Source organism: Lynx canadensis, chromosome C2 (assembly GCF_007474595.2).
Source record: "Lynx canadensis isolate LIC74 chromosome C2, mLynCan4.pri.v2, whole genome shotgun sequence".
Lineage (NCBI taxonomy): Eukaryota > Metazoa > Chordata > Mammalia > Carnivora > Felidae > Lynx > Lynx canadensis.
In genome coordinates this window covers 90,477,522-90,504,528 of record NC_044311.2, presented here as the reverse complement: position 1 = coordinate 90,504,528, position 27,007 = coordinate 90,477,522, and the positions used below count along the sequence as shown (strand labels likewise).

General features: G+C 48.5%; 1 protein-coding gene across 1 annotated transcript in view; it reads right to left on the bottom strand.

The window, feature by feature from the left end:
* Positions 1 to 25,622, bottom strand: part of SEMA5B (semaphorin 5B) — a 40,137-nt gene extending 14,515 nt beyond the window's left edge. The window contains exons 1-8 of the mRNA XM_032594745.1: positions 25,428 to 25,622; positions 20,185 to 20,284; positions 15,245 to 15,290; positions 4,645 to 4,707; positions 4,223 to 4,321; positions 3,475 to 3,688; positions 2,506 to 2,791; positions 65 to 200 (exon numbers count right to left, since the gene is read on the bottom strand). Coding sequence (XP_032450636.1) covers positions 65 to 200; positions 2,506 to 2,791; positions 3,475 to 3,688; positions 4,223 to 4,321; positions 4,645 to 4,707; positions 15,245 to 15,290; positions 20,185 to 20,284; positions 25,428 to 25,581 — 1,098 coding nt within the window. The 5' untranslated portion in view covers positions 25,582 to 25,622. The remainder of the gene's footprint in view (positions 1 to 64; positions 201 to 2,505; positions 2,792 to 3,474; positions 3,689 to 4,222; positions 4,322 to 4,644; positions 4,708 to 15,244; positions 15,291 to 20,184; positions 20,285 to 25,427) is intronic.
* Positions 25,623 to 27,007: the final 1,385 nt, after the last annotated feature.

Sequence of the window (27,007 nt, the reverse complement as noted above, 5' to 3'; positions counted from 1 at the left end):
TGGTGGCTGCTCGGCTAGGGAAAGGTGGTCTGTGAGGAGAGGGAACGGGGAGGAAAAGTTGTACCTGGAAGTTGGGGATGGGGTTAGCGATGGGGAGCCAGGCAGCCCTGGGGTTCTCCTGGGAGCGAAATGGGCCATTAAAAGCCTGGGAGATGGCACTGAGGTTGAAGGCGCAGACAGCAGAAGCGGCAATGCTGTTTCTGAAAGGCAAGAGATGGCGGGATGCTGCCCTCCCCGTGGGGCTCGATGCCTGTAACCCCCCCTCCCCCCCCCCCTCGCCAGCTGTCACGTCACGCCGTGGCCTGGCTCCGAGGCTGGCCGAGGACCTGGGTGAGCCTGGTGCTTCCCACACCATGGGGTGTCACAGGAGGAGGAGATATGGCCCTCACACTCTGGAAACTCGGGGCGGGGGGAAGCCCCCTGACGAGAAGCACTGGGGGGGTCATTCTGTGCTACTTCCTCATCCCTTTCCCTTCTCCAGTGGGAGGCTCAAAAAAGTTAGTGTTTTTCAAACATTCCGGCCACAGCCCACTGTAAGAGATACATTTCATATTACAACTCAGAATAGCACACACATGAGCACACACATCTGTGAAGAATCTTCATGAAACAATACTTGCCCTTACTAAATACATTATTGTACTCTGATACTTTTATTCCATTCCATTCTGCTGTCTTCATTTTATTTTATTTTTAAAGCTGGTTATCAAACCACTGATTCATGCTGCATCCCACAATACCCTGAGCCGGATGACCTCTTAAGACCCTTTCAGTCCCAGAATTAGGTATTTCTATGAGTCTGATGTGAACAGGTCACAGAGGCTACACCACTCCCCCAAATGTTTCCAGTTCTGTTCTCTGCATTTAGTCTGTGTCCACTTCCCCCCTGCCCCCATCTGGGGTCGGCCACCCTCATCTCCTGCTGGATGCTGTGTTGTCCTCTTGGCTGGCCTCCCTATAGCCTGTTCAGTCTCCTGGAATCCATTCTCCACACAGCAGCCACAGCAAACATTTCAAAATGCACATCCAAGCTAGTCTCTGGTCAGCTTTAAGCCCTTCAATAATTTCCCCTTGCTCTTAGAATAAAGATCAAAACACTTAAGCAGTCTGTAAGGTCTTTGGGACATAATTCTTCTTGTCCCAGCCCCTCAGCCTCCTCTCGTGTTCTCCTCTTCCTCACCCTCCAGGCTCCTGTCATGCTGGTCTCCACTAAGTTCCTCAAACATTTCTTTCTTCCCACCCCCAAACTCTTTCCTAGTTAACTCTCATTCATCCTGTAGATGTCACTTCCTACAGGAAGGCTTCCCTGATCACCACCCCTCCACACTGGTAGAGGCTCTCAGCACACTGCCTTTGCCCTTTGTAGCATTTATCACAGTTAAAACTGGGTGTTTAATAACCACTATTTCTAGAATGTAAGCTTCTTAAGGGCAGAACCAGGTCTTTTTCTTAATGGCATCCCTGCTTCCCCCCCACCCCCCACCATGACACACACCTGGCATGGAAAAGGCACACAATACATAAGCTCCTTACAATCCATACCAATGTCATCATTTCCCCCCAATGCCTCTCCAGAAGCTCCTGCCCTTTGCTCATGGCTGCCCACTTTCTGGTGCTGACTGCCAGGCTGGTCACTAAGTCCTGGCTATCAGCTCATGGCTGTATGGGCTATGCTGCATGTCTGTCCCTTGCCTTGGATAGCCTCTCTGATCCTGTTTCCCAGCTTTCCTCCCATCCCTGTGCATCCCCTCAGACCGTCCTTCCTATAGCCAGCCTGGCCCTCATCCAATCCCTGCTACCTGGGGCCAAGGGTAAGCAAACACCAGTCTAGGGTGCATATGTTTCAGAGGTCCTCACAAAGAAGCCCCAGCAGCATCCTGAACTACAGATGTGTTCCTTGGTCTGTGCTGCCCATTCAGCATTCTGTATAAGAAAATCACCTGATTGGGTCAGCCTTTACACAGAAGGAGGCGGTGGGGGCAGGGTCTCATGATCTCCTTATACCCAGGAAACAAAAGGGGTTCTAATTCCCAGCCTGTGTTTCCCAGTGCCATCAGGACTGCCAGAACACTCTGCTGGTTAGGTTTAGCAGGTTCACGGAGTCCTGAGGTTGAAGGGACCAGAAAGACTTCCCTCTGAGCTTGCCGGGCTTCCATCCCCTAGGAGGGCTATTTCCCTTTCACCACCAGCAATTTCTTCCTCCACAGAGCCATAATCCAGCTCCATTTACTTGCTTCAGATCTGGTCTAGGCCTGCCCTTCACGGCAATCTAGAATAAGTGCTTACCACTCCAGAGGCAGCAAGTCACAAGCAAGTAAGGAGTGCGTTATCCGGGAGCAAGTTAACCCTTAAGACCGGATGGAGTGCTGTTACACTCAGACTACCCAGGGCGGAAGGCACGCACTCCCCATCTTACAGAAGGAGAAACAAAGGCTCAAAGAGGGATCTGCCCACTCCCACCAGGCTGCGAGGACCGGAAGGGACGGCAGAGGGCAAGGGACTCACACGTTGGTGGTGAAGACCCCGTAGATGAGGTCCTGCTCAGGCAGGTGGAAGGCACTCTGCAGCTCGTTGTAGTAGAAGGGGACCTCGCCAGGGCGGGAGCAGTTGAGCCGGGCCTTCATGAACGTGGTCCACGTGTCCTCCAGCAGGAAGCGGCCGCCCACGTCATTCTTGCATACTCGGGCCACACGAGAATACACCGTGCGTCCGCAGTCATGCTCCACCGCGTTCTCCCGCAGGAAGAAGTAGGCGAACAGCCCGATGTCGTAGGCTGCCACAAAGTTTGGCTCTGGGGGGCAGAAGAGGAGGAGTGGGTCGGGCCAGCAGGGAGGAAGGGGACAGAGTCTGGAGTACCTACTACTTCCGTTTCCCCGGATGGGCATCCTGACACCCTGGCCAGCTTGGGGACCTGGGCGCTCTAACTAACCCTGTTCCTACCTCCAGTGCAAAGTCCAGGTATAATGATAGTTAACACGTGCTTCCAAGCACTCACTGCATACCAGACAATATTATAAGCACTTTATAGGATCCTCTTAGCAACCTATGAGCTAAGTGCTATGATTATCCCCCTGTTATGGATGAGAACATTGTGGCAGAGGGAGGTCAAGTACTTGCTCAAGGCCACACAGCCAGTCAGGGGAGAAGCTGGAATTCAACGCCAGGGGGTTGAAACTCATACCACCCTCTCCCAATCTATTCTTTCCCATAACCCTTTCTCCTAATTAATTCCTAACTCCTCCTCTGCCCTCACAGCCTCCCCTTCATCTGTTCTGGGTACTCAGGACATCTGTGGTTTCATCCGGAGTCCATCTCTGATGTGCTATGGTCCTTGGGCAAATATCTCCCTGCCTCTGGGCTTTTTGATGAAGCAAGTGTGAGCCCTTTCAGAGGCTGGGAAGGAAGGAGGATTGATAGGGGTCAGGTGGGCTGGCTGGCAGGAGAACCCCCACCCCCGGGGCTGTGCCCCCTTACCATTGAGCCACTTGGAGTTATACTGGGCGGTGCGAAGAGGTGGCCCGCTGCCCAGGCTTCGGTAGATGGCGGGGTCCCGACCTGAGAAGTCGATGACGGTAGCCGCGTAGAGCTCCCCCTGAGAGGAGATGACAGCTGTGGAGTTGTGGCGCGGGTCGTAGGGGCAGCGGGCCACACCATTGATCTTCTCTATGGTCCGGCTGAGGTTCCCCACCTGGGGACGACGGGCAGATAGGGGCACTTTTCCCTGACACCCAGGGGCTCCCTGTTCTCCCCTGCAACCCCAGAGTTTGCTTCCTCCTGGGTTCCTGGTCTCTCGGGGCCTTTCTCTGTCTCCAACCTCTTCCTCACTCCCTCCCCCACACATAGCCCCCCTGAGGGAGCAGCCATCATGGAGGGGGGAGACTGAGTCACAGGAGCTCCATCTGCCTCTGTTCCCTGCATCCCAGTCAGAACCCTCCAAGGTGAGGCTGACTGATAAAATATAGCAGGCCCAGTTGAATTTTTGATGACTAATGAATAATTGTTTAGTATAAGTGTATACCAAATCTCCCATGGGACATACTTACACTAAATATAATTTGATGTTTATCTGAAATTAAATTTAATTGGACATTCTTTTGTGTGTGTGTGTGTGTGTGTGTGTGTGTGTGCCTAAATTTGGCCACCCACCCCAAGGCTGTGTAGTGCCTGGGAAAGACAACCTCTTGTGACCCCTTCAGTTTGTCTTGCCCTGAGGGGGCCCCACCTGTCTGCTGGAGCACACTGGGGAAAAGGCATTGGTCCCACACATGAACACTTTCCGGCCAGTGACAATCAGGACTCGCACGTAGTTCTGACATTCCTCCTGAAGCAAGAAGGGGAAGTAATAAAGGAACAAGAACACCAGGTGTGGGGCTGGGTGTCTTTCCCTCACACCACTGCCCCACAGACATTTGAAAGCACTCCCCTCTGCCCCAGATGTGCCCTGCTCTGAAGTTCAGGTTGCATCTGTGGACATCCCCTGCCCTCACATCTCCCTCCCAGGCCAGGTGGCTGCATCGCTGCCCAATCGGATCAGGCTGGGCTTCTCACACAGGCAGCCTCGTGCCCACATGGTGACCCTCCATCCCCACAACCACACACCTGACAGCTCTAAGCCAGACGCCTGCACCCACCAGGGCCACATACCTCAGTCTTCCCTTTGCTTTGGCAGGAGCGACGCGTGTCCTCATTGGAGGCCCACTCTGTGGCCTGCGGGAGGAGCACACAGACATCATATGGCCGTGGCACTCGCGGCCGGGGCAGGCAGCAGTCAGGGTCGGGAGTGGACCGGAAGCTGGGAAAGGGTCAATGACAGCCTGCAGGGTAAGGGTTCCCCTCACCACATCTGCTCGGACCCAGAGGGCTGCCAGATCTCCTTACTCAGAGACCTTTAAGAAGGATGTGCCCTCAGTCCCTCCCCACCTGCCTGGGTCAGGGAGGCCTAGAGTAACAACTTCCTCATGCTGAATTACCCCCATGCAGCTCTGTCCCAGGACTCTCTGTCCTTCCTTCCCCAGGTCAGCCAGGGAGCTGAAGTGGCCAAGGACGACCTTCAGAACCACCCCAGACCCAGAGCCCGAGATGGAAAATGTGCTCCCTATGTGTCAGATGTCTCTCAAATGAGTGGGAAGAAAGGCTAGATTTTGCAAACCTCAGAGATAGATCTATTTAATTTTCCCACTATTATCCTGCAAAGTGTTTTCTTTTTTTTTCCTTAACAGATGAAGAAACTCAGATTCTGTGTGACTTACTGCTGCCATGTGCTAGAGCAGGAATTGGAACCCTCATTCTTGATTCAAAGGCTCTATGTGTTTTTTCTCTTTATCCTGCTGTATCAGGACCTTGGGCTCCCTATTTATTTTTTTCTTTTTAAAAAAATTTATTGATTTATTTTGAGAGAGAGAGAGAGAGAGCAAGCGCATGCAAGTGGGGGAGGGGCAAAGAAAGAGGGAGAGAGAGAATCCCAAGAAGACTCTGCACTGTCAGCGCAGAGCCCAATGTGGGGCTTGAACTCACAAAGCATGAGATCATGACCTGAGCCGAAGTTGGACGCTTAACCAACCGAGCCACCCAGGCGACCCTGGGATCCCTATTTCTTAATTGCTACCTCTCTTCCAGATTCTGTGCTGTCTGCTTCCCTTCTGGTTTCCCTTGTAGTATCACTCGTGCTCTATTACGGGATGCACCATGGGGGTGCTAGGGGACAGAGTTTTCACTCAGGGCCTCATGTTTCCAAGTGTCCATGGGATTAGGAGAGGGCTATTCCCCACCTGGGAACCCCTCTTCCCCTTCACCTATTCTGTCTCCACTTCCCTCCCAGCCTCTGAAGAGCATCTGGAAGGAAGATTGCTACCCTCCAGGTCCAGGCAATGTCAACAGCCCTGGTGTGTGGCTCATTATATATTTCTGGGTCACATGTATAAACATGAACTGCCTACCTGTCCTAGGAGAGGGAGGCTTGAGCAAGCAGGTCTTCCATCCAAACAGGGGGGAAAAAACCCCATCTGCTTTTCATTTCTCACAGAGCTTCTTCTAGCCGTGAAGTCCCTGCCTGCAGAGCTCCAGGGTTGGGGTGTGGAGGGGGGTTGCCTGAAGAGGGAGCAGCAGGCTGCAATCCACCCACAGCTCTGAGATGGCTGCTTTGTGGGGCAGAGGGAGGGCTGGCTCCAGCAGACCCTGGATTCAGGAGCCGGGGGGGCAAGTTGGTCATGCCTCCATCAGACCTTTGAGCAGGCTGGGCTCACCCTGCCATGCCGGGCCTGGAGCTCAGGCAGGCCTCTGCTCCCAGACCTTGAAGGAGGGCCCATGACCCTGGCATCTGGCCACAGAGCCATGAGGTTTATCTGGACAGGAACAATGGAGCCATTGTCACCCTCCGGACCCCATCAGCTCCCTGGCTGAGCCTGATGTGAGAAGAGGGACATAAACAAGCAACTTCAGGGCCTTTGGGGCCAGAAAAGAGCAGTGACCCATAGACACTGTAGATGTCCAGGCTTAAGACTCTGGACAGTGGATAGCTGTTGGGGTGGGGGGGGGGGGGTGGTGGTGGGCAAAGGGGCCTTGCTCATAAGGGGGTGAGATTTCCATTGGGTGGGTGGGTGGGGCAGTTGTACAAATGTACAAATGTACAAATGAAAAGCAGACACCCGGACAGGCTCTGTGCCAGGGACTGACACACCTCTCTTGGATCTTCACTGCGGCCGCTAAAACATTTAGACTTCTGCTCATTTTACAGGTGAGGAAAATAAAGTTCAGAGAAGTTGAACAACTTGCCCAAGGTCACAAAGCTAGTAAGCAGCAGACCCAAGATGCAAACCCAGATAGCTGACACCAGAGCTGAGCTCTCTCCGTTACATCCTGCAGCTTCTCACAGTGAATAGATTTCTCAAACCCAAAGTTAGAACATATGGCCTGTAAAGAATATGTATATTTATAATGATAACAGCACAGAACAGGCTTGTTTGAGTCATTTTTAAAATTTTTATTTTATTTAAAAAATTATTTATATCAAAGTAATGATAAAAAAAAAGAGTAATGATGCACAGAGTTGAAAAAGTTAGAGGATATGAAAAAATTATTTTAAAAAAACCCCAACAACTCACTCCTCCTCCGCCCCAATCCCATTTCCTAAGGACAACTTCTTTCAATGCTTTTAGCTGCTTCTCTCTGTGTGTGTCTTTTAATCCAATTTCTTGAAAATATGTATCAAACTCAGACTTTTTCTTCTTACTTCCTGTTAATGGCGGTGAAGATTTTTCCCACTCACCCATCCCATTCTCCCCCCACCTTAAAGCACACATACATTTCCCTTCTCCTCATCCTCCCACTATAATTATGTAATATTAAACTAATTTAATATATTAATATAATTATTTAATTTTAAATTAAAATCATCAGTATTTACATTATTATGAATATATAAAAATTGTTCACTACTACCAGTCAGTACCCTGGATTTCACTGAATGTAAGACACCATTGATTGTAATATGAAACACAAGAAAGAAAATATGCTGCCAATCAAATCCTTTATTGCTTAAATTTTTAATGTAAACTTATTCAAAATGCTCTTACTGAGACCTACAATTTTTATCACCTATCAATCTTATGAGTACAACAAAGAAAAATGTAAGCAAAATTAATTATTCCAAAACCTCCTTTGAATTCAGAGGTCACCTCTTCTGAATCACTTTTCTCTTTGGTTGTCAGTGCTCATTTGTTTTGTTTGTTTGCTTGTTTTAGAGTATCATTTTTTGAACCACCCAGGGTTTCGGTGATACCACAGTTCTTAAAGAATATTCCACTCTGGTCTCCAGAGTTTTCTTCCAAGCTATTGTTCCCATTCTGCAAGTTTGGATGCTGATACTCTCTTGATCTTACCAGAAGGTATCCACAGAAGGTTTTCCAAAAAAACCAGGACTCAAATTCCCTCCTCATATGATCCTGAAATGTTAATGTGTGCTGTTACCGGAATACCAGGAATGATGACCAAGTTATTGGTCAATGTCCAACAGCTGCTACAAATCCTTCTCGATATCATTTATTAAATGTAAACACAAATGGTTCTGATCATCTATTCAGTCACATCCTCTTTCTTCTGTCCCTAGGCTCCAGCCTCCTGCCCCATTGTGGACTGGTTGCTCCTGGGGCTTCCCTGCTTGGCTGTTATCCTGGGACTTACCTTCTCTCCTCTCCTTTTCACTGAATCCTATGTCTCCCAATTTTTTGATTTACTTGCTTATTTTGGTAAAACCCATCTCCACTATCTTCCTAAGAAAAGGAACATGATAGATCAATTTTTAAAAATTCATTGGGGCACATGGGTAGCTCAGTGGGTTAAACATCAAACTCTTGATATTGGCTCAGGTCATGATCTCATGGTTCATGAGATTGAGCCCCACGATAGGCTCTGCACTGTCAGTGCAGAGTCTGCTTGGGATTCCCTCTCTCCCTCTCTCTCTCTGCCCCTCCCCCACATGCATGGGAGTGTGCACGCTCTCTCTCTCTCAAAATAAACGTTAAAAATTTTTTTAAAAAGATAAAAATTTTTGCATGTCTGATTCATTTTATCTCCATGCTTGATTGATAGCTTTGATATAGAATTCTAGGTTAAAAATAATTTTCACTCAGAATTTTAAAGGCATTCATTCCCCCACTGTTTTCTAGATTCCAGTGTTGCGATTGAGAAGTCTGATGTAATTCTTATTCCCCAACTTTTCTAGTTTTTTCTTTTTCTTTAGGCTCTAGAAACTTTTTGGATCTTCTCTTTCATTACAATATCCTGAATTTTCCAACTGAGGTGTCTTAGTGCATGACCTTTTTGGGAACTCACTCGGCCCTTTCAGTGTGAAGCCTCATCCTCCATGCTGGCAGATTTTCTTATGTTATTTCATCCTTAATTTCTTCCTCAACTTTTCCTCTGTTCTCTTTTTTGTAACTCTTATGAATCCAACCAAGTGATGGGTGTTGTGCATTGATCCTCTAATATTCTGTTATTTCTCTCCTGTTCGTGATTTCTTATTTTTTTCTTGTTCTAATTTCAGGGAGATTTTTAGTCAACTTCATCTTATATTCTTCAATTCGATTTTTATTTCTCCAATCACATTTTTAGTATATTAAAAAATATATTTTTATATATCAGAAGATTCAATGAGTTTTTTCTAATTACTTTTTAAGATGTTTTCTTATATTTCTCTAATTGTCCCTGCACCTTTCTTCATTCCTTCTGCTTGTTTGTTTTGATCTTTCTCTTTCACTTTATAGGCTTTTTTTTTCAAATGTCTAGTGATTTGGGGCTATTTGTTTGTATTTAAAATAAATCAACTAACCATTTCCCACTGAAAGGAACCGGCATTTTAGAGTAATGGCTGACTCCGGGTCTGAGGTTAGGAAATGTACAAGGTGAGCCTGGAGCATCTCTTCACACCAAATAGCAAGGATGCAACCAAAGGCAAAAGGGCCATCATGTCAAAGGACCCAGGAACCAACCTGAAGAGGCTTTGTCCTGGAAGAGATGGCATAGCCATGAAAGATAAGTGCAATGGACTGAGACACATCAATAGTGTTTAAAGTGATTTTGAATTTGTAATAATAATAATAATAATAATAATAATAATAAAAGAATAAGATTAATTGATCATCACAGACACTAGGAAAACAGCTCATTCTTTGAAAGGTGGTAGATAAAGGAAGAGTATCAAACATTTACCCTGCTTTTCCTATATGACTCTATCATTGGGTAACCAAATAGGAGATGAGAAGTTTTTCTTTGTAGAAGTCCAACTAATACAATGTAACCCCCACAACATTAATGGATCTGGGAAACAATCATCAATGGCTGCTAACATTTAAAAAAAACACAGGGGCGCCTGGGTGGCTCAGTCGGTTGGGCGGCCGACTTCGGCTCAGGTCAAGATCTCGCGGTCCGTGAGTTCGAGCCCCGCGTCGGGCTCTGTGCTGACAGCTCAGAGCCTGGAGCCTGTTTCAGATTCTGTGTCTCCCTCTCTCTGACCCTCCCCCGTTCATGCTCTGTCTCTCTCTGTCTCAAAAATAAATAAACGTTAAAAAAATTAAAAAAAAAATACAAAAAATAAAAAAAACACAGAGAAAATCATATACAACATACCTCCTAAAAAAAAGTACACAAAACACTTATGAAGTAACCTTGCTGGAATCTAAACTGAATAAAGTCTTTAGATCTAGCATCAATTTACAGATGATACAGAGAATAGTGGAACATGTTAAGATGTACCACTTGGATTTGCAATCAGAAAAATCTGGACTGTGGAAAACGCTATTGGACAAATGACCAGGTGTCTTCAGTAAATAAATTGCATAAAGAGAGAAAGAAGAGAAACATTGTTCTAGCACCATACCCCATTAGTGTCCTTCAGCTTTCTTGGAGTCTCCAAATTTGGAGACTCACCAGTTGGCTCTTTAGAGTAAGGGTCTTAGTCTCTCTTTGTTGGGGAAGGGGTGAAATGGATGAAGGGATTGCTGTGTAGGATGGGATAGAATCCCTGGATTACAATCTCTCAATTTAGACAATTTCAACTGCCCCCCCCCCTCCGCACCTTATACCTCATCTTCACATTCCACAATACCCAACATCCCAACTTCTAAGCCCTTCCGAGGGCTGGGATCAGTTTGCTTCTCTGCCATATTTTCCTCTGTAAACTGTTCTGTTCTGCCTAGTCAATTATGACTATCCATCCACTTTCCATCTCCCTAAAATATGTTTAATCTCTTCTCCATTGATGTCTCTTTTGTTCTCTCTGTCATTGTGGACCTATACCTTTTAAAATTCCTCACTGTCCTTTTAGTGGGGTTTTGTGAAGGAGTAGAGATATACATGTATGATCAATCAATCTGCCATGCATAAAGCTTTAAACTAGGACTGTCCCAGAAATTCTAATACGGCAATCTCCAGTAACAGAGTAACTGTATGGTTTTCTGCTACGGGAGAGAGCAGGCAAGACGGCCAGGGCCTGGATAATCTCCTTGCAGACCCAGCAAGTTCCTTGGACACCAGCGACAATGGCTGATCGTTAAAACATTTTCTGAGCATTAGGTCCACCATTCAGCAGAGAGTTTAGATTTCAAATAACTTGAGAGCTGCCAGACCAGCTTGGAGAATGTAGAGATAACTAGAAGAGAGCTCAGAATCAGCTTCACTGTCTGCCAAGGCCCAACAAAGCCCCACGTGTATCCTGATGGGGTATGTGTAGAAAAAGTCCGTGTTTCTGCACTTCCAGGACATCTAGCAGCCCAAGATCATGAATCCATTGCAATTAGGCCTCCAGACACATCATTCCCTGAACTACTCTGGCAAAGGCCAGAAAATTGCCAAATCCAGGATAGCTCATCACACAGCAACCCCCCGACACTGTTGACCACTCGCCACCTTTTCTTTCTCCAAACCAGTTCAGGTTACACTGATAAATAACCATCACAGAGGAGCTGATTTTATTTCCCCTTCCTGACCGCAAGCAGCAGTAAACACACACACACACACACACACACACACACACACACACACACACAGGTATGCACGCGTTCATGCACTGCCCTCTGTGCTGCTACCTGTATCTCACCTCTTGTGCTTGGAGAATTGGGAAGGAGGCTGGGTATTTAGATTTTCCTGAAGGAATAGTAGTTTACATAAACTGTTTAATAGGGGTTAGGCACTTAGAAGTCCTTTTAATGGACACTGGTTTGCATAAACTGTTTGTATTTAGATTTTTTTAAAGGGATGTTAATTATTTAAGCTATCAATAAAGCATTGTTAAATCCTTCCTTGGAGTCAGTGGATCATTTGGCTGTAACTTAGAGTTACCGCCTTGCACCCCCAGGAAGTATGGACAGTAGAGGAAGCTGGCTTGGAGGGCTGGGTCCTACCTCCTCCTGACACTGGTGGTCAGCTCTTGGTTAGCACTTGGTTTCTGTAAGCAATTGTGATAGCAGATGCTGAGGACTGAAAGCTTATGAGCAGGAACCCCAAAGCCCCAAATAGGGCAATGGAAGGGCACTTGCGGAGGCCAGGCTTCTGTGGTCAAAAGTCAAGGCTTTCTCACCAGGCCAGATGATAGACCAGGGGGCCTGAGCCGGGGGTTCACCTCCAGTCTGCCCAGGAATGCTGGACAGCCCACTCTAACTTCTCTCCCTTTCCTTCCCCTTTGTGGTCAGATGGTAGTCCACTATGGTAGGGATGTGGACATGAAATCCTCTCCTTATTCTGTCATGGAAAAATCTAGTCTAGACTCCTGAGATCAGGCCCCAAAGAGACATCTTGGGAAGGTGGTGAAACCAATTCCTAGTGTACCTGTGGCTGGTTGGCAGCAACCTTCAGAGAAGCCCCTGCAGCTGAGCCGTTGCTCCAAGTGCGAGTTATGGGGTTAGCATAAGATATCTTCCCACGGCAGAGGCCAGCTCAACACAGAGAGGTTTGAACCAAATGTCAGGCCTCATCATCAAGCCAGAGAGTCCTAACATCTGATAAGGTATGGGACCCGGGAACTGTGGGCCAACTGTCAGAAGCCAAACCAGGCAGGCAGCACCTACAGAAAAGGCATTGACATCCTAGAGAAGCGGTTCCTAAATTTGGCTGCGTGCTGTAAGAACCTGGGAGCTTTAAAAAATCCCAGTGCCGGGGCGCCTGGGTGGCTCAGTTGGTTAAGCATCGATTTCAGCTCAGGTCATGACCTCACAGTTTGTGAGTTCAAGTCCCACATCAGGCTCTTTGCTGACAGCTCAGAGCCTGGAGCCTGCTTCAGATTCTGTGTCTCCCTCTCTCTCTGCTCCTCCCTCGCTCATGCTCTGTCTCTCTCTGTCTCTCAAAAATAAATTAACGTTTAAAAAAAATTTTTTTAAAATTCCCGGTTCCCAGATGCACCTCAGACTGATCAAGTCAGAATCTCTGAGGTTGGGACCAAGCATCAGTGTTTTTCAAATCTCTCCTGGTGATTCTACTGGGCAACCAAGGCAGAACTACTGCCAAGAGCCAGGCTAGCTTCATTCCCAACCTGATTTATGCTACCCAGCTTTGTAAGCCAGAGCCCTGGATGGCACCACCATGGGCCAAGCCTTTGGCGGAGCCCCCCAGAGCTGCTAACTTCCCTTCCTCCTTCATGCAAAAGACAGTGTGCCTGATGTGCCCTGGAGCTGTTTGATGGCGTGACCCTGTGTGTTTCCATCACCTGCAGATCTTCCTCCCTCTTCTCTCCATCCCCACCCCCTGCCTTAGTTCAGTTTTCCCCATCATTCACCTGAGCTATTGCAGTGGCCTCCAAACAGGCTCCCCTGACTAACCCATTCTCTGCACCAGGCCAGGTGCAAAGTGGTCTCTCTCTTTTCCCAGGCCTCATCTCCCACCCTTTTCCCACTCACACCCAATGATCCTGCCATCAGGTCCCTCAGTGCTCCATGCTATTTCACACCTCTGTGTCCCCTCCTGAGCTGCCTGGAAAATCCCCATCCTTCAAGCTCCAGGCCAAGGGCAGTTTTCCGAGAAGGCTTTGCAGACCATGCTGAGCCTGATGGGTTTCTAGTGCCTCTGGTGCCACCAGTGCCACCACTGAACCTAGACTTCACCCCTCCCTGCATGCTTTGCACGGCATCTGTTTCTCTTTCTCTCTGGGACCACTTTACTGCTCCTAGAAGATCTTCACTTGCAGACCTTGGGAACCTAACAAAAAGCCGACTGCCTGAGCTCAGGGTAGGACCCCCGCCCGGGTCCACTTCCTCTCACCCACTTTGAACCACCTCTGCGCCCACTTTCCCCAGGCCCTGACCTGCTGCGCTTGGCAACTTGGTTTCATTTTCTGTGGATGTCAATTGGTAAGTAGGCTCTAGATGGGCTGCTTGTGATCAAGCTGGCAGGTCACTGAGGCTACTCTAGCCCAGGCCCCAAGATCATGCCACAGAAATCCCATCCAGGACAGGGAATCCTTTGTGATCTCATCTGCTTATTCCTCGAGGCCAGGGACTAAGCCTTATTCAACTTTGGATCTCAAATGCCTAGTACCATGCCTCCAACCAGACCCAGCCTTCTGTAGGTACTCAATAAATGTTAATTGGGTGGGTAGTTGGATGAATGGGTGGCAGCTTGGCTGGTAAGGGTAAGGACTGAAGGATAGATGGAGCCATAAATGAATGAATGGTGTTTCCTTTCTATTTGCCCTAGTTCCTCCCTTCTGATGGTCAGACCTTTTCTGCTCCCTTATAACTCCCCTCTGGCAGTCAGCTGCAATGGCCCAGGGGGGTATACACCCAGGTGCAGCTAGAAAAGGTCAGACCGGAATGTCACAACAGCTCACCAAGGAGGTGTCCCCTTGCCCGAATGCCATTTGCAGTGAAACTGTACCCCAAACCATCCAGCACCTGACTGCCTCCTTTAACCATTCTGTAATTAGGTTAGATGCATCACTCACCATCTTTTCTTGGCTATACAGTGAGCCCTAGAGGTCAGAGACTCTGCTTGTCTTACAACCCCTCCTCCCCCAGCTCAGATCTGATGCACAACAAATACTCAAGCCTCCTAGACACAAGAACGGAGGCTTTCCCCTCATTGAGGAAGAGATGGACTTCTTTCATCTAGAAAGTTCCGCCTCTGCAGAGATGGTTTGGCATCTGTTTCTCAATCTGGGATAAATGTTCTGGATCAAGGAGTCCCATTAAAATGCCTCCTAGAGCACTTAGGGAATTATGCTTGGGGAGTCCTTCTTGGCAGCAGATAATAAATCAATCACAGTCCAGTGAAAACGCTGAGTTAGAATGGGATCACTCAGGCCAAGCTAAAAAATGAACCAGGGATACCCTTTCTCTTGAGGCCAAAACTCAGTCCTTTCTGTAAGACTTAGAATGACCAACCAGTCCAGTTTGCCCAATCCTCTCCCAGATTTAGCACCTAAAGTCCTGCATCCCGAGACCCCTCAGTCTCAGGCACACAAGGCCAGTTGGTCATTCTCACTTGGGTGCTCCTTCTCTCCCCTCGTCAGCAGTTCCCCTGCACAATGCAGGAGCCCCATGTGTGCCTCCATGTTTATGTGGGTGACCCTCACTTCCAAATACCTTCCTGGCTGTTAGACCTGGAAGCCAGCGTGAGTCCACGGCCAGTGAAAAGAGCATGGGGCTCCTGTTTTCAACCATAGGGGCTGAATTCTGAACCTTGCTCCCTGTGCTACCCCAGCCCCAGCTCCCAAATACCGGGGAAATCACAAAGAAAGGGAAGGGAAGGGAGGCAAATGTACCTGAAGGAGGGAAACATTGGCAAGGCTGAGTCTGAAGAGGTAGTTCCTGTGAAAACAGAGACAAGAATCATAAATCAAGCTGGTTCTGCAGGCAGGTCCCCAGGAAGCAGCTTCCTGGCTCCAGCTTCATAAGGTGCCAGGACAGGGTGCAGACTGCAGAGGGCCTGTGGTGGGTCAACCCCCTGGGAGAGTTTTATCTCCATTGGCTCTGTTAACCCTCACAGAAACTCCATGAATGGAGAGGGAAAACTGCATTTACAGATGAGGAAACAGGTTGGCCAAGTCATAGACAGTAAGTGAAGGAGTTGGGATTCACGCCCAGACTTGTCTGCTCCTGAAGCCCACACCGTCCCTGCTCCCTGGCTGTCCTGGCAGGTCCAGGGAGCAGCCCCACCACCTTCCTCCCAGCCAGAGAGCCCACTTCTGTTAAACGTGATGCCTCATGGAGCTCCTGCAGGAGCCTAAACACACCATCTCCTTCCTTCCACCCAGACCCACTCCTGTCTGACTCCCCTCCTCAGACAGACCAGCCATCTCTCCTAACACCATGCCTGGGGCCCCCGGAGTCCTGTCTGCCTCCTCATCTCCCGCAGCCCCTGCCTGTGGTGACTCTGGATCTGACCTTCCCATGATCCCCTCCCTGGATCACCCTGTCCGCTTTTGCCCCAGTGGCCCCCTCAGCGCCCCCACGATTCCTCTCCTGCGCCCCCCCAGCCCACACGGGGCTGCCAGCCTCATCTGCCTCAAATACTGTTTTCATCACATTAGCCTCCTGCTCAAAAACCTTAAATAAAGAAACGTGTCCACACAAAAACCTGCACATGGATGTTTATAGCAGCATTATTCACAATTGCTCAAACTTGGAAGCAACCAAGAAGCCTTTCAGCAGGTGAATGGATAAATACACTGTGGTGTATCCAGATAATAGAATATTATTCAGAGCAAAAAGGAAATGAGCTATCAAGTCATGAAAAGACATGGAGGAAACTTAGATGCATAATACTAAGTGAAAGAAGCCAATCTGAAAAGGCTATACACTGTATGATTCCAATTATATGACATTTTGGGAAAGGCAAAACTATGGAGACAGTAAGAGATCAGTGGTTGAGGGGAGGGAGGATGAACAGGTGGAGCACAGGATTTTTAGGGCAGTGAACCTCCTCTGTATGACGCTGTAACACTGGATACATGTCATTATACCTTTGTCCGAACTCCCAGAATGTACAACACTAAGAGACCATAATATAAACTATAGATGTGGGGTGATAATGATGTATGTGTCAATGCAGTTCTTCAACGACAACAAATGTACCCCTCTTGTGGTGGAGGCTATGGGAGCAGAAGACACATGGGAAACATGTGTACCTTCTTATCAAGTCTGCTGTCAGCCTAGAAATGCTCTAAAAATAATATAGTCGTAATTTTTAAAAAGGCCTTAAATAGCAGTGATAATGATACTACTACCTCAGTTAGTCACCCATCGAGTACTCACAGCGTCGGACACTGAGGAAATTGCTTTGCCTGGACTCTGGAGCCACAAGCCCACTATCACTATGCACAGACTTGGAGGGGGACAGGGCCACAGTCAACACGCCACACAAAAGTGGCTGCAGGCTCACAGAGTAGACCCTGCAGCGGAGGCAGGGAGAATCCCAGCTTGGCTACTTTCTGGGGACATTGTGGGGGCCTCAGTGTCTGTGTCTGTAAAATGGAGAAACTAACGCCGTCTTTCTCATTTCACAGGACTGTGGAGACAGGGGATGGTGTGGTGCATGTTAAAAGGCTTTATTAATATCAAACAGATGTAAAGTCTTGGTTTTCCCTAAGAATTTTTTTTCTCTCCTTCTAACATTTTCTTTTAGCCATTCCCCTTTTGGTTCCTGAGGTTTTTAGGAATAATTGCTTTAGAACATTCTGGCCTACCTCAGCTGTACTGAGAAGAGAATTGAAGGGAAACGCTGTGGAGTGGGCCAGGAGGAGATGGGGGGTGGAGGGGTCCCTGTTGAATGAATCCAGGGGCCTGAAGGAGACACTTCAGCCTGGAGGCTTCTTGTCCCCAGCTCTGGCTCCAGGCCCAGCCGCCGCTTAGCTTCTTTGCCGTTCTGGGGCTGGACAGGCCTCGCCATTGACCTTGGCTGCAGGCCTCTACTGTCCCTCCCCAGCCCCCTGCCCTGCAGAGCTTCCCCACCCCCTCCCTCCTGGCCTGAGAACAGATGGACTCGGACTCTGCCCCAGCTGTCTGCTCAGGTAACAGAGGCATCTGCTCACAGCTTTAAAAAATTAGGGGAAACATTGCATCACTTTATTAATTTTTATCCCATCAAAGATCGTTTATCACAGCAACGTAGTCTGCTCCTCTGGGAGACGAGAACAGAGAGAAATCTCTTCAGCCTGACCTGCCCCTAAATCCCCTATGGAACAAGGCAGGGTATAAATAAATAAAAAATATCCCCAGCTGAATTCCAGAGACCTAGGGGGTCAGAAAGAAGAGGGAGAATGTCAGGCAGAAGGACAGGAGGAAGGAAAGTTCTCTCTCCCTAGAGAACGGGGGAGAAGAAACTGAGGAACCACTTCATTTGCTGTGAGGGGTGCAAGGCACCATGTCCTGCCTGACTGTCCCCTGTCTCTGAGGACACAGCCAGGCTCAAAATGCCAGGAAAAGGCATGCCTGTTGTGTGGGGAAGCCCCAGAGTGGGTCCGAAACAGCAGCGAGAACACAGGCAGGCGGCCTAACCCTTCTGAGCTTCAGTTTCCTAATCCATACAGTAGGGATAATTACAGAACCCTCTGCCCGGCGTTCATGTGAAGGTTAGGTGATTTATTACATGCCTGATTTACTATATGCTTTAGATGCTTTACTACATATATGATACATAAAATAGTGCCTGGCACATGGCTGGCACAGAAAGACCGGCAGTTTTCAAAATGTGTCCACAAGGTTCAGAGCAGAGGCATCAGTGGTATCCTTTTGGGTTTAAAGAAGTACAGCTGTGAGACTGGCAGGACCTGAATAAGGGAGAAGGATGGTCTCAATGTCAGCTTCCTAACTGCAATGCACTGTCATTATGCAAGATGTCACCACTGGGGGAAGCTGGGTGAAGGGTATGTGGACTGACTTCCTACAACTGCATGGAAATCCATAATTATCTGAAAATAAAAAGTAAAACCATTACAGCTGATCCTTGAACAACTCCAGTTTGTTCTACACACAGATTTCTTTTCAATACCGTACTGTAAATGTGTTTGCTCTTTCTTATGATTCTCTTAATAACACTTTTTTCCTTAGCTTATTTTGTTGTAAGAACACATTATATAATACATATACAAAATATGTGTTCATTGACCATTTATGTTATCAGTAAGGCTTCCAACCAACAGTAGGCTTTGAGTAGTTAGGCTTGGGGAGCCAAAAGTTATAGGTAGATTTTCAACTGCACGGAAGGGGAGGGAGGTCAGTGCCCTTAACCCCCCATGTTGTTCAAGGGTTAACGGTATTTTATTTGCTGGGAAAAATAAAGCCTATACCCTTGTATATTTGCGTAAGCACAGATTACCTCTGGGAGGACACATTCTCATCGCAGGATCTGCCTCCAAGAAGGCGTCCTGTTTGGTGTGTGTGTGTGTGTCTTTCATTGTATATTCTTTTGTACTTTTTGAATGTTTTACCATGACACATTCATATCACTGATGCAAAATAATTAGTTAATTAAAAAAATGCTTTCAGCCCTGGCTTCACAACAGTCCTGAGAGGTTGGCAACACAGAAGACTGGAAGCCAGACTTTACAGATGGTTCAGAGGTCAGTATCCTAAGAGCAGTGCAGCTCCTCTGGTCTTTGTCCAGAGCTTTGCTTGGCTTGCTTCCTTTTCATAATGTAAATAGGGGGTGGGTACACTCTGGAAAACCTGAAGGTCAAGGTTGGTAAGCCACGAAGGATAGCCTGGGGTTGCCCAACCTAGTGGCCACCCTCCCCCACCTTCAGACCTGCTGAATCTGAACATCTGGGGTGGAGAGCTTCTGAAAAACACCAGTGCAGTCGAAGGTGATAAGGGACTGGCAGAAAAAAACTCTAGCCCAGAGGTAAGGAGACAGGAGTTCTAGCCCCATCCTCTGTTGTCGTCTTGTTCAATGGGATCTTGGGAAGGTCAATTCCCCTCTCCTGTCCCTTGCCTCCTCATGTTGAAATTGAAGGCAGTTAGATTAGACTAGTGATTTTCAAACCTAGGAGTCCTCAGACTCACCTTGAAGGGCTTGCTAAAACACATTGCTGGGCCCCACCCCCAGGGTTTCTGATTCGGCAGGCCTGGGGTGGGGCCCAAGAATTTACATTTCTAACAAGTTCCTGGTGCTGTTGGTACCACTGGTCTAGGGATCACTCTCTGAGACCCACTGGAGTAAACCATCTCTAAGTTCCCTTCTCTACTAGAGCTAAGAGTCTACAATTTTGTAAGGTCTCCACAAGCCCTCCCTAGAGCCAGAATAGTGAGGCTAAACAAGATTAGGCAACAGGGAGGGAAGTGAGGTGCTTCATACAAGAAGGCCATGGCCTGAGTCCAGCATCCCAGGTGCAGGCGGCCAGCCAGCCAGCAGGGGGCTCTTGGGCACCTTCCCTGCATGGAGCTCTCAGGGAGGACTTTGCCTGGGCAGTCCAGGAAGCAGGGTAGGGACGCGGGGTAGAAGGTGGCCAGCAGATGTTCCTGCTCTTGCAAACTACCAGCCACGGAATCTGGGGGTCTAGAGGTCACCCTCCTCCCCGCCTTGCTCCAACTAATGCTTCCTCTTGTGGGAGACAGACATTCAGATACAGAGAGGGCCTGGCAGAGAGGAACACGGGCCCAGGATGAGGGCCTGCCCATAGCGGGCTCATCCCAAATGACATTCCCTCCATCCAATCCTAAGCACACTACCCCTCGTGGCACCAACCCTCCTGCACCTCGTTACCTGGCTCCCACGATGAGCTGGTTCCTGGAGGGATCCAGAGCAAGCTGGGAGAAGTCTCGGGCTCCAGGGTAGGTGAAGTTGAAGACCCACGGCTTCAGATCTGGTGGAGGGAGAAGCAGGCATTCCAGTTACTGTTGGACCAGCTGTGCCAGCACTGGACCCCACAATGAAAGGGCTAACATCAGCGAGCGGTGAGGCGGAAGCAGTCTTGGCACCCCCTTAACCTGGGTTCCACTTGCCCCCTCTGTGAGCAGCCAGCTGGGGGAGAGGGGGTGGGGGTGTCGCCACTGTTCCTGCTATGTCCGCTATCTCAGAGAAGGGCTCCACCTAACCCCTAGCTGCCCAAAGGGAAAACTGTAATCATCCTTCCCTCCCCTAAACCCTCACCAGCACTTAAAAACACTCAGAAATCTTATCTGTCCCACTTCCAAGAAATCCATCCCTTTTGCCCTCTGTACCCTACCCCCATCCAAGCTAGTATCATCTCTTGCCTGGCCTGGTGCCAGGAGCATCCTATCTAACCTGGCCTCCACTCCTGCCCCTCTGGTCGGTCCATTTCCTACATAGCAACCAGAGCGATCTTTCTAAAATGCAAATCTGGTTTTGTCGCTCTGCAGCTTAGAACCCTTTAATAGCTCCCAGTTGACCCCAGAAAAAGTCTCAACTCTTATGAAGGCCTTTGGGCTCTGCACTGTCTTCCCAGTTTGGATGCCTGGCACATTAATTATTTAGTGCCACAGAAAGAATCATACTTCATATTTTACATTTCCCCTCAAACTACTGCTCCAGCCATACTAAACTAGAACACTGTGCAGATCTATCCCACCAGAGCCTGCAAACTTTGCCTTTCTGTTCTCCCTCAGTGGAACAGTTCCTGTTCAGCCCCATCCCCACCCTACCTCCTCCAAGAAGCCTTCCCTGACTCCCGAAAGCCTGGGTGAGGCCTCTACTTTACTGCCATCAAAGCCCCCATATTGCTGGGTGTATATCCCCATTGTTTTCCCTGGGGGGTAGGGAAGCCCTTGCTTCTTAGATCTCTAGGCTGTGTCCAGCACCTGGAAGGAACTGAGTAAATGCAGGATCAATCCACAATTCCCATCTGTACAAGAAGAACCAAGTTTTCAAACAAGCTTCCGTGGAGGTGGGAAACAGAAGGTGGGTTTATCCCTGTCTATCCCTGTCTCCAACGAAGGAGCTTCCCAGCCGAGGCCAAAGTCTTCCATGGAGATTGGTGGGCAGAAAGGAGATCTCACAGCCCTCTGGATGGATGGGGCAGTGGTCTGTGGAAGGTACGCCTGGGGATGGTACGTCAGGGTACGCTGACTTTCCCTCTTTCCCTTCCACTGGAGACCCACTTCTCCCATCCTGGTCCAGAACCCCTTAATAGCACTCCTCAGCCTCTGCCTCATAGATGGGAGGGAACTGACCAATAATGAGAGAGCCAGAGAACCATGGGGCAGAGAACTTTCATGCCAATGGAGAAAAAGATGAGGGGGGAATGTGAGGTCCGGTGCTTTCTCCCCACAGTCTATTAGCAACTGGCTCACAGAAGGCCCAGAGAAGTGTGTGTGTGCATGTGTGTGTGTGTGTGTGTGTGTGTAATCCAGGGGAAATAAATCATTGCTCATTATCCCTCCACTACAGAGTAAAAGCAGCCCTTCATTTCTGCACGACAAGCAAACACTTAATCGCTCCCTGGAGAACTTGAGGTTTTGTGAGTTGGATGTTTTTCAGAAAACTGTGATATGCATGATTAAAAAAAAGAAGAAGAAAGAAATTCTACAGCAAAATGTAACAAACCCCTTGGGTCTGCCTCTGTCCTCAGCAGGGGACTATAGGTTAGCAAGAATTACCATGAAGTTGCAATGGCATTTGGGCAATATCGGTATAAGAAGTGGATCAGGAGTCGGGTAAGCTGGATTTTTAGTTGACCTCAGGGCCACACTCAGAAATCCTGGTAGAATAGTATACTACTTTATAGACTAAGCCAAGGACTCTCCTCCAGGAAGACTTCCTGGATCACAGTCTCTCCACCCTGATTTTATTTTGCTCCATATTCTCTCTACCTTGTCTATTCTGTTAACAGTGTATTTTTTTGTCACTCTGAATGTGCTCAAGCCTGTTTTCTGTGGTGGGGGTGGGGAAGATATGGAGGGCTTGCCTGTCACCATCAGATGAGTGCTCCCCAACGGTAGCAACTGGGTCACCCTTTAGTTCCTTTTGTCCCCTCCGACAGGGGTCTTCCAGATGTGGGCAGCTGAACAGGGGAAGGGGTGGCATGACTGGTGTGCAGCAAACCAGGAGAAACTCCATGTGGGGACTTCTCAGCTCAGTCTTCACTCAGGCCCTTCCCTGGGGCAGGGAAGGGAAAGGAAGATGAAACAGGGTAGGAGATGTGAAGACAATGGGAGGCAGGGGCAGAAGAAGGAGTGGAGGGTGACGGCCGCTTCCAGTTTCTTGTAACTGACAAGGGCAAGGGGAAAGGGGCGAGTGGGGAGAGAGGCAGGCGGGTGCAGCACGCTGATCCTGGGGGAGCGGTCTTGGGAAAGGAGCCAGCTTCCTCTTATTAAACAGGCAAACAGGACCAGAGGGAAACCTGTCTTTAAAACACCGAGCACGTTCTGAGCTCCGTGTGCAGGGAAGGCTTTGGATGGCGACTTTAAGAGAAAAATGACATTCTCCATGACGCGCCTGTGATTTTAATTATAGTCAATTCAATTACCCAGTTTGTGGATTAACCACTGTCAGTGTTAACTCCATCCTGGCTTCTCCCTGCCTCCTAGAAATTCCATGCCGTGGCAGAAGGAATAACGTGCAGGCCAAAGAGAGACACAGGTGGGCCCCCCTTAAAAGAAGGAGAAAATTTAACCTTACAAGATGGAAAAACGCCTGCCAGACTCTGCAGCTGGCAGGTCCTCTAGGGTATTTAGGGGTTATTCACAGATCAGCCAGGTGTCAGGGGAGAAGGCAACTCACAGCTACAGAGTTGGAAGCCTACTGATCAGTCAGAAATAAAATATAACATCTGAGGGGATCCTGGAAGCTGGGGGTTGGCACTGGGCAACCTCTCTGGAACGGCAGCATCACCCAGAACACAGTTCCCAACATGAATTGAGTCCCTGGTATGTGCTCACCAGTACTAAAGGGTGTGGGGAGACAAGAGGACCAGTCCTAGTGCAGGACCAACTGCACTGGCAGACCAAAGGGAGTGATCTTTAAGGAACAACAAGAGATACTCGAGTACCCAGAGGAAACTCTTACCTCTGAAGTCCCACAGCATCTAGCCCTGTCCTTGGTTCAAGTAGGGCCCAATAACAATTTGGTGAATGGATAGGAAAATCCAAAGCTGTCAGAACGGAGACCCAGGTGAGTGGAGGGGAGGCCAGGAGGGCTGGGGAGGAAAAGTAGAGATGATGCCACACTCTAGGGCTGTCAGTCTAGGATGACGGACATCTCTGCTTGCTGGGGCTAAGGGGATTCCTTAGTTACTCCATGACAATCTGAGCCTCATTCCTCTATTCTGAAAGAGGGTGGGGAAGGAGGTTATTTCATTCAAGTAATATACACCTTAAGATAAAAAATGGTGGGAATGAAGCCAGGCATTCAAGGAACACATCTTCCACCTCTCCATTACCCCTACCCGCCTATCTAGTTTGCTCCAGTACAGACCAGCCTGGCTGGGGGACAGAAATTCTCTTGCTCTCCTTCCGTTGTACCTGCCCCAAGAATCCACCAGGCCAACAGTGGCCTCCAGCAAAGCCCCTCAGAGGAAATGGTTCATTAGGAGTTGCCATGGGGCATCCAAGATGAGGATAGCCCTGAGAGTCCCGCTCCTTCTGTCCCGCACTTGGTCCTTCCCTTCAGTGACAGCCACCAGCACGCTGGGAGCCATCAGAAGTCTGAGAGTGTACGCGTGTTTTGTAGGCTTAAGGACATTGCTAATTTACTTTAATCCACTTAAGCCTTCAAAGCCTTGGATCCCAGCTCAAACAAGACGGCACTGAGAAGACAGCTGCAAATTCTCCTCCCGGAGGCAGGAGCCAGCCCACAGCTGGGAATCCCACACTTCCCAGCCGCCCCAGCCTCCCCACCTTGCTAACCCCAACACCTATCCATACCACCCCTCCTATCCCCCAAATCCCATGCCAGCCTCACACTCAGGCATTTATTTTTCTGCTCTGGTTTCCATCTCTGCCCTCTCGATTAGCTGTGTGGAATCCCAAGGACGGCTCCTCACCCTCCTGCCCGTGGCACCTAGAAGGTGGAGCCCCGATCGCTCTGCCACGGGGAGTAGAAAGAGCACTGGGTGCCCAACGTGAAGGCCCGCCTCTGACAAGTCTCTCCCACCCTCTACACCTCAGCCCTCCCTTTACAAATGGGACAGTCCTTGCCTTGCCTCCTTGCCAGGGTACTTGTGATGAGGAAATAGGGCAGGTGTCTATCAGACTTAAGAACCTGGGGACCTCTGAAGCTACATCCGCAGATCCCAGTGTGAGCTGCCATGCAGGTGACGGATTCAGAAGTGCTGATGTGGCACCACCAGGGAGCCCCAAACTGGCCAACAGGTCATGGGAGAACATCCCGCATGTTCTGGTATTTATGTTTTGTTTTGGTTTTCTATTATCATCGACTGTATGTATTAATTTTAGAAACCCTTATTGAGAATTTATAGGCCTCTCAGAATACGCCCAGTGAGTCACAAATCCCAGTTTGGGAAACACTTTAACAGGACACTCTCATGCCCTCCCTTGACAGACAGAGGGAGTTATCAGTCACCAAGGACCCGTTTCCCTGTGGGTTCCCAGGGCCCTGAAGACAGGCATCTGCAACTGTCTTAGAGCAGAAGGAAGCCTTCCAGAGATCTCCAGGCACCTCCTAAGGAGTGAGTCATCTTCATTCTGGCCCCCCAACGAAGCTAAGAAATACTCATGCTTTCAGAAGAGCTAGAGCTGAGATGGCCGATGAACCCCTGTCCACTCTACCCAGAGTACCTGCAACCCCTCCTCCTAGCAGGAATGCCAGAGCAAGGCACCCTCCTCCTCCAGGTAAACATGGATGGAAGGCTTAAATAAATTGGAGACTAAAATCAGACCCCTCCAGCCCATGGCTACTCATCCTTCTAACATTTATCCCTAGGGGAACATCCCAGGACTTCCAACATCAAAGAGACCCTGCTCAGTTCAGACCTAAGTCCTTCAAGGCACAGCCATTGCAAAAAGGACCGAGTGGGAAGTGGCTCTCACCTGCAAAGGCCACAGTGGGGTGTTCCCTCAGGGTGCACAGCTGCTGCTCACTGCTAGGTTCAGTGACGACATCCTGGGAGCTGGACAGGTGGAACACCAGCAGTGTGAGGCTGGGCGGCAACAGGGTGACAGCCAGGGGTCCCAGGAACACCATCGTTGGGCCCCTCTGCAGTCCTAGCTCCGGAGGCAGGCAGGTAAGGTCTGCAATGCAAACATTGACTCTCACCACGAGCTCCCTCAGCAAGGCCCACTTCTCCCAGTTTCCTCCATGGTTGTTGGCAGGCCCATGGGCTGTGTTTGCTTGTTTAAATACATTTACATTTTACCTATGTTACTTATAGTTTACTCTGCTCTAGTAACACAGAGTTATAGATCATATCTGGAGAGCTAATTTCCCTTGCAATGGTATTCTGGATAAAACTGACAAATTATAGAGCTTTTTCTATTATGATCCCAAATGGCGTAAAATTAGTTTTAATGATAAAGGTGGTATCTAGGGATCTTAATAAGTGGAGCTAGGACACGTGGGTAGCCATTTGTAAAAAGATAAATTTGGATCCATAACCTACACCTTGTACTAGGAAAAATTCCAACTGGATAAAAGATTTAGGTGTTAAGAATAAAACCATAAAAATACTAGAAGAAAATGCGGGCAGAATTCTTTATAATTTTGGAATAAAGAACCGGGACTCAAAATCCAGAAGCTATTAAAGAAAAGATTGACATATTTAACTACATAAAACTTCAAACTTCTGCATGCCCCCCCCCCAAACAAACACCAAACAAAATCAAAAGGCAAATGACAAACTGGAAAAAAATATTTGCATTACATATCACAGACAAGGGGCTAATATTCCTAATGTATAAATAATTCCTGGGAATCAAGAGGAAAAAGGTCAATAATACAGTACAAAATAGGCAAAGAATATATGTACAAATAGGGCTTAAAGATATGAATGACACTGGAGCACCTGGGTGGCTCAGTTGTTAAGTATCCGACTCTTTTTTTTTGTAACATTTATTTATTTTTGAGAGAGAGAGACACAGTGTGAGTGGGGAGAGGCAGAGAGAAGGAGACACAGAATCCGAAGCAGGCTCCAGGCTCTGAGCTGCCAACACAGAGCCCAACGAGGGGCTCGAACCCACAAACCACGAGATCATGACCTGAGTTGAAGTCAGACACTCAAGGCACTGAGCCACCCAGGTGCCTCAAGCATCTGACTCTTGATTTTAGCTCAGGTCACGATCTCAGAGTCATGAGATCTAGCCCTGCAGCCAGTTCGGTGTGGATGGAGCCTGCTTAAGATTCTCTCTGTCCCCCTCTCTCTGCCCCTCCACTGCTTGTGCATGTGTGCATGCGTTCTCTCTCTCTCTCTGTAAATAAATAAATACTTTAATTAATTAAGACGCTATTTTCACTCACAATAAGAACAATGCAGATTAAAACCTAGACTGAGCTACTACTGTTCACCTATGAGTTTAGCAAAATTCCAAGACAGATGACACTCTCAGCGAGGCTGTGGGGAAGGGGGCACTCTCATATACCATCGTGCAACAATGGTACAAGCCCTATGGAGAGG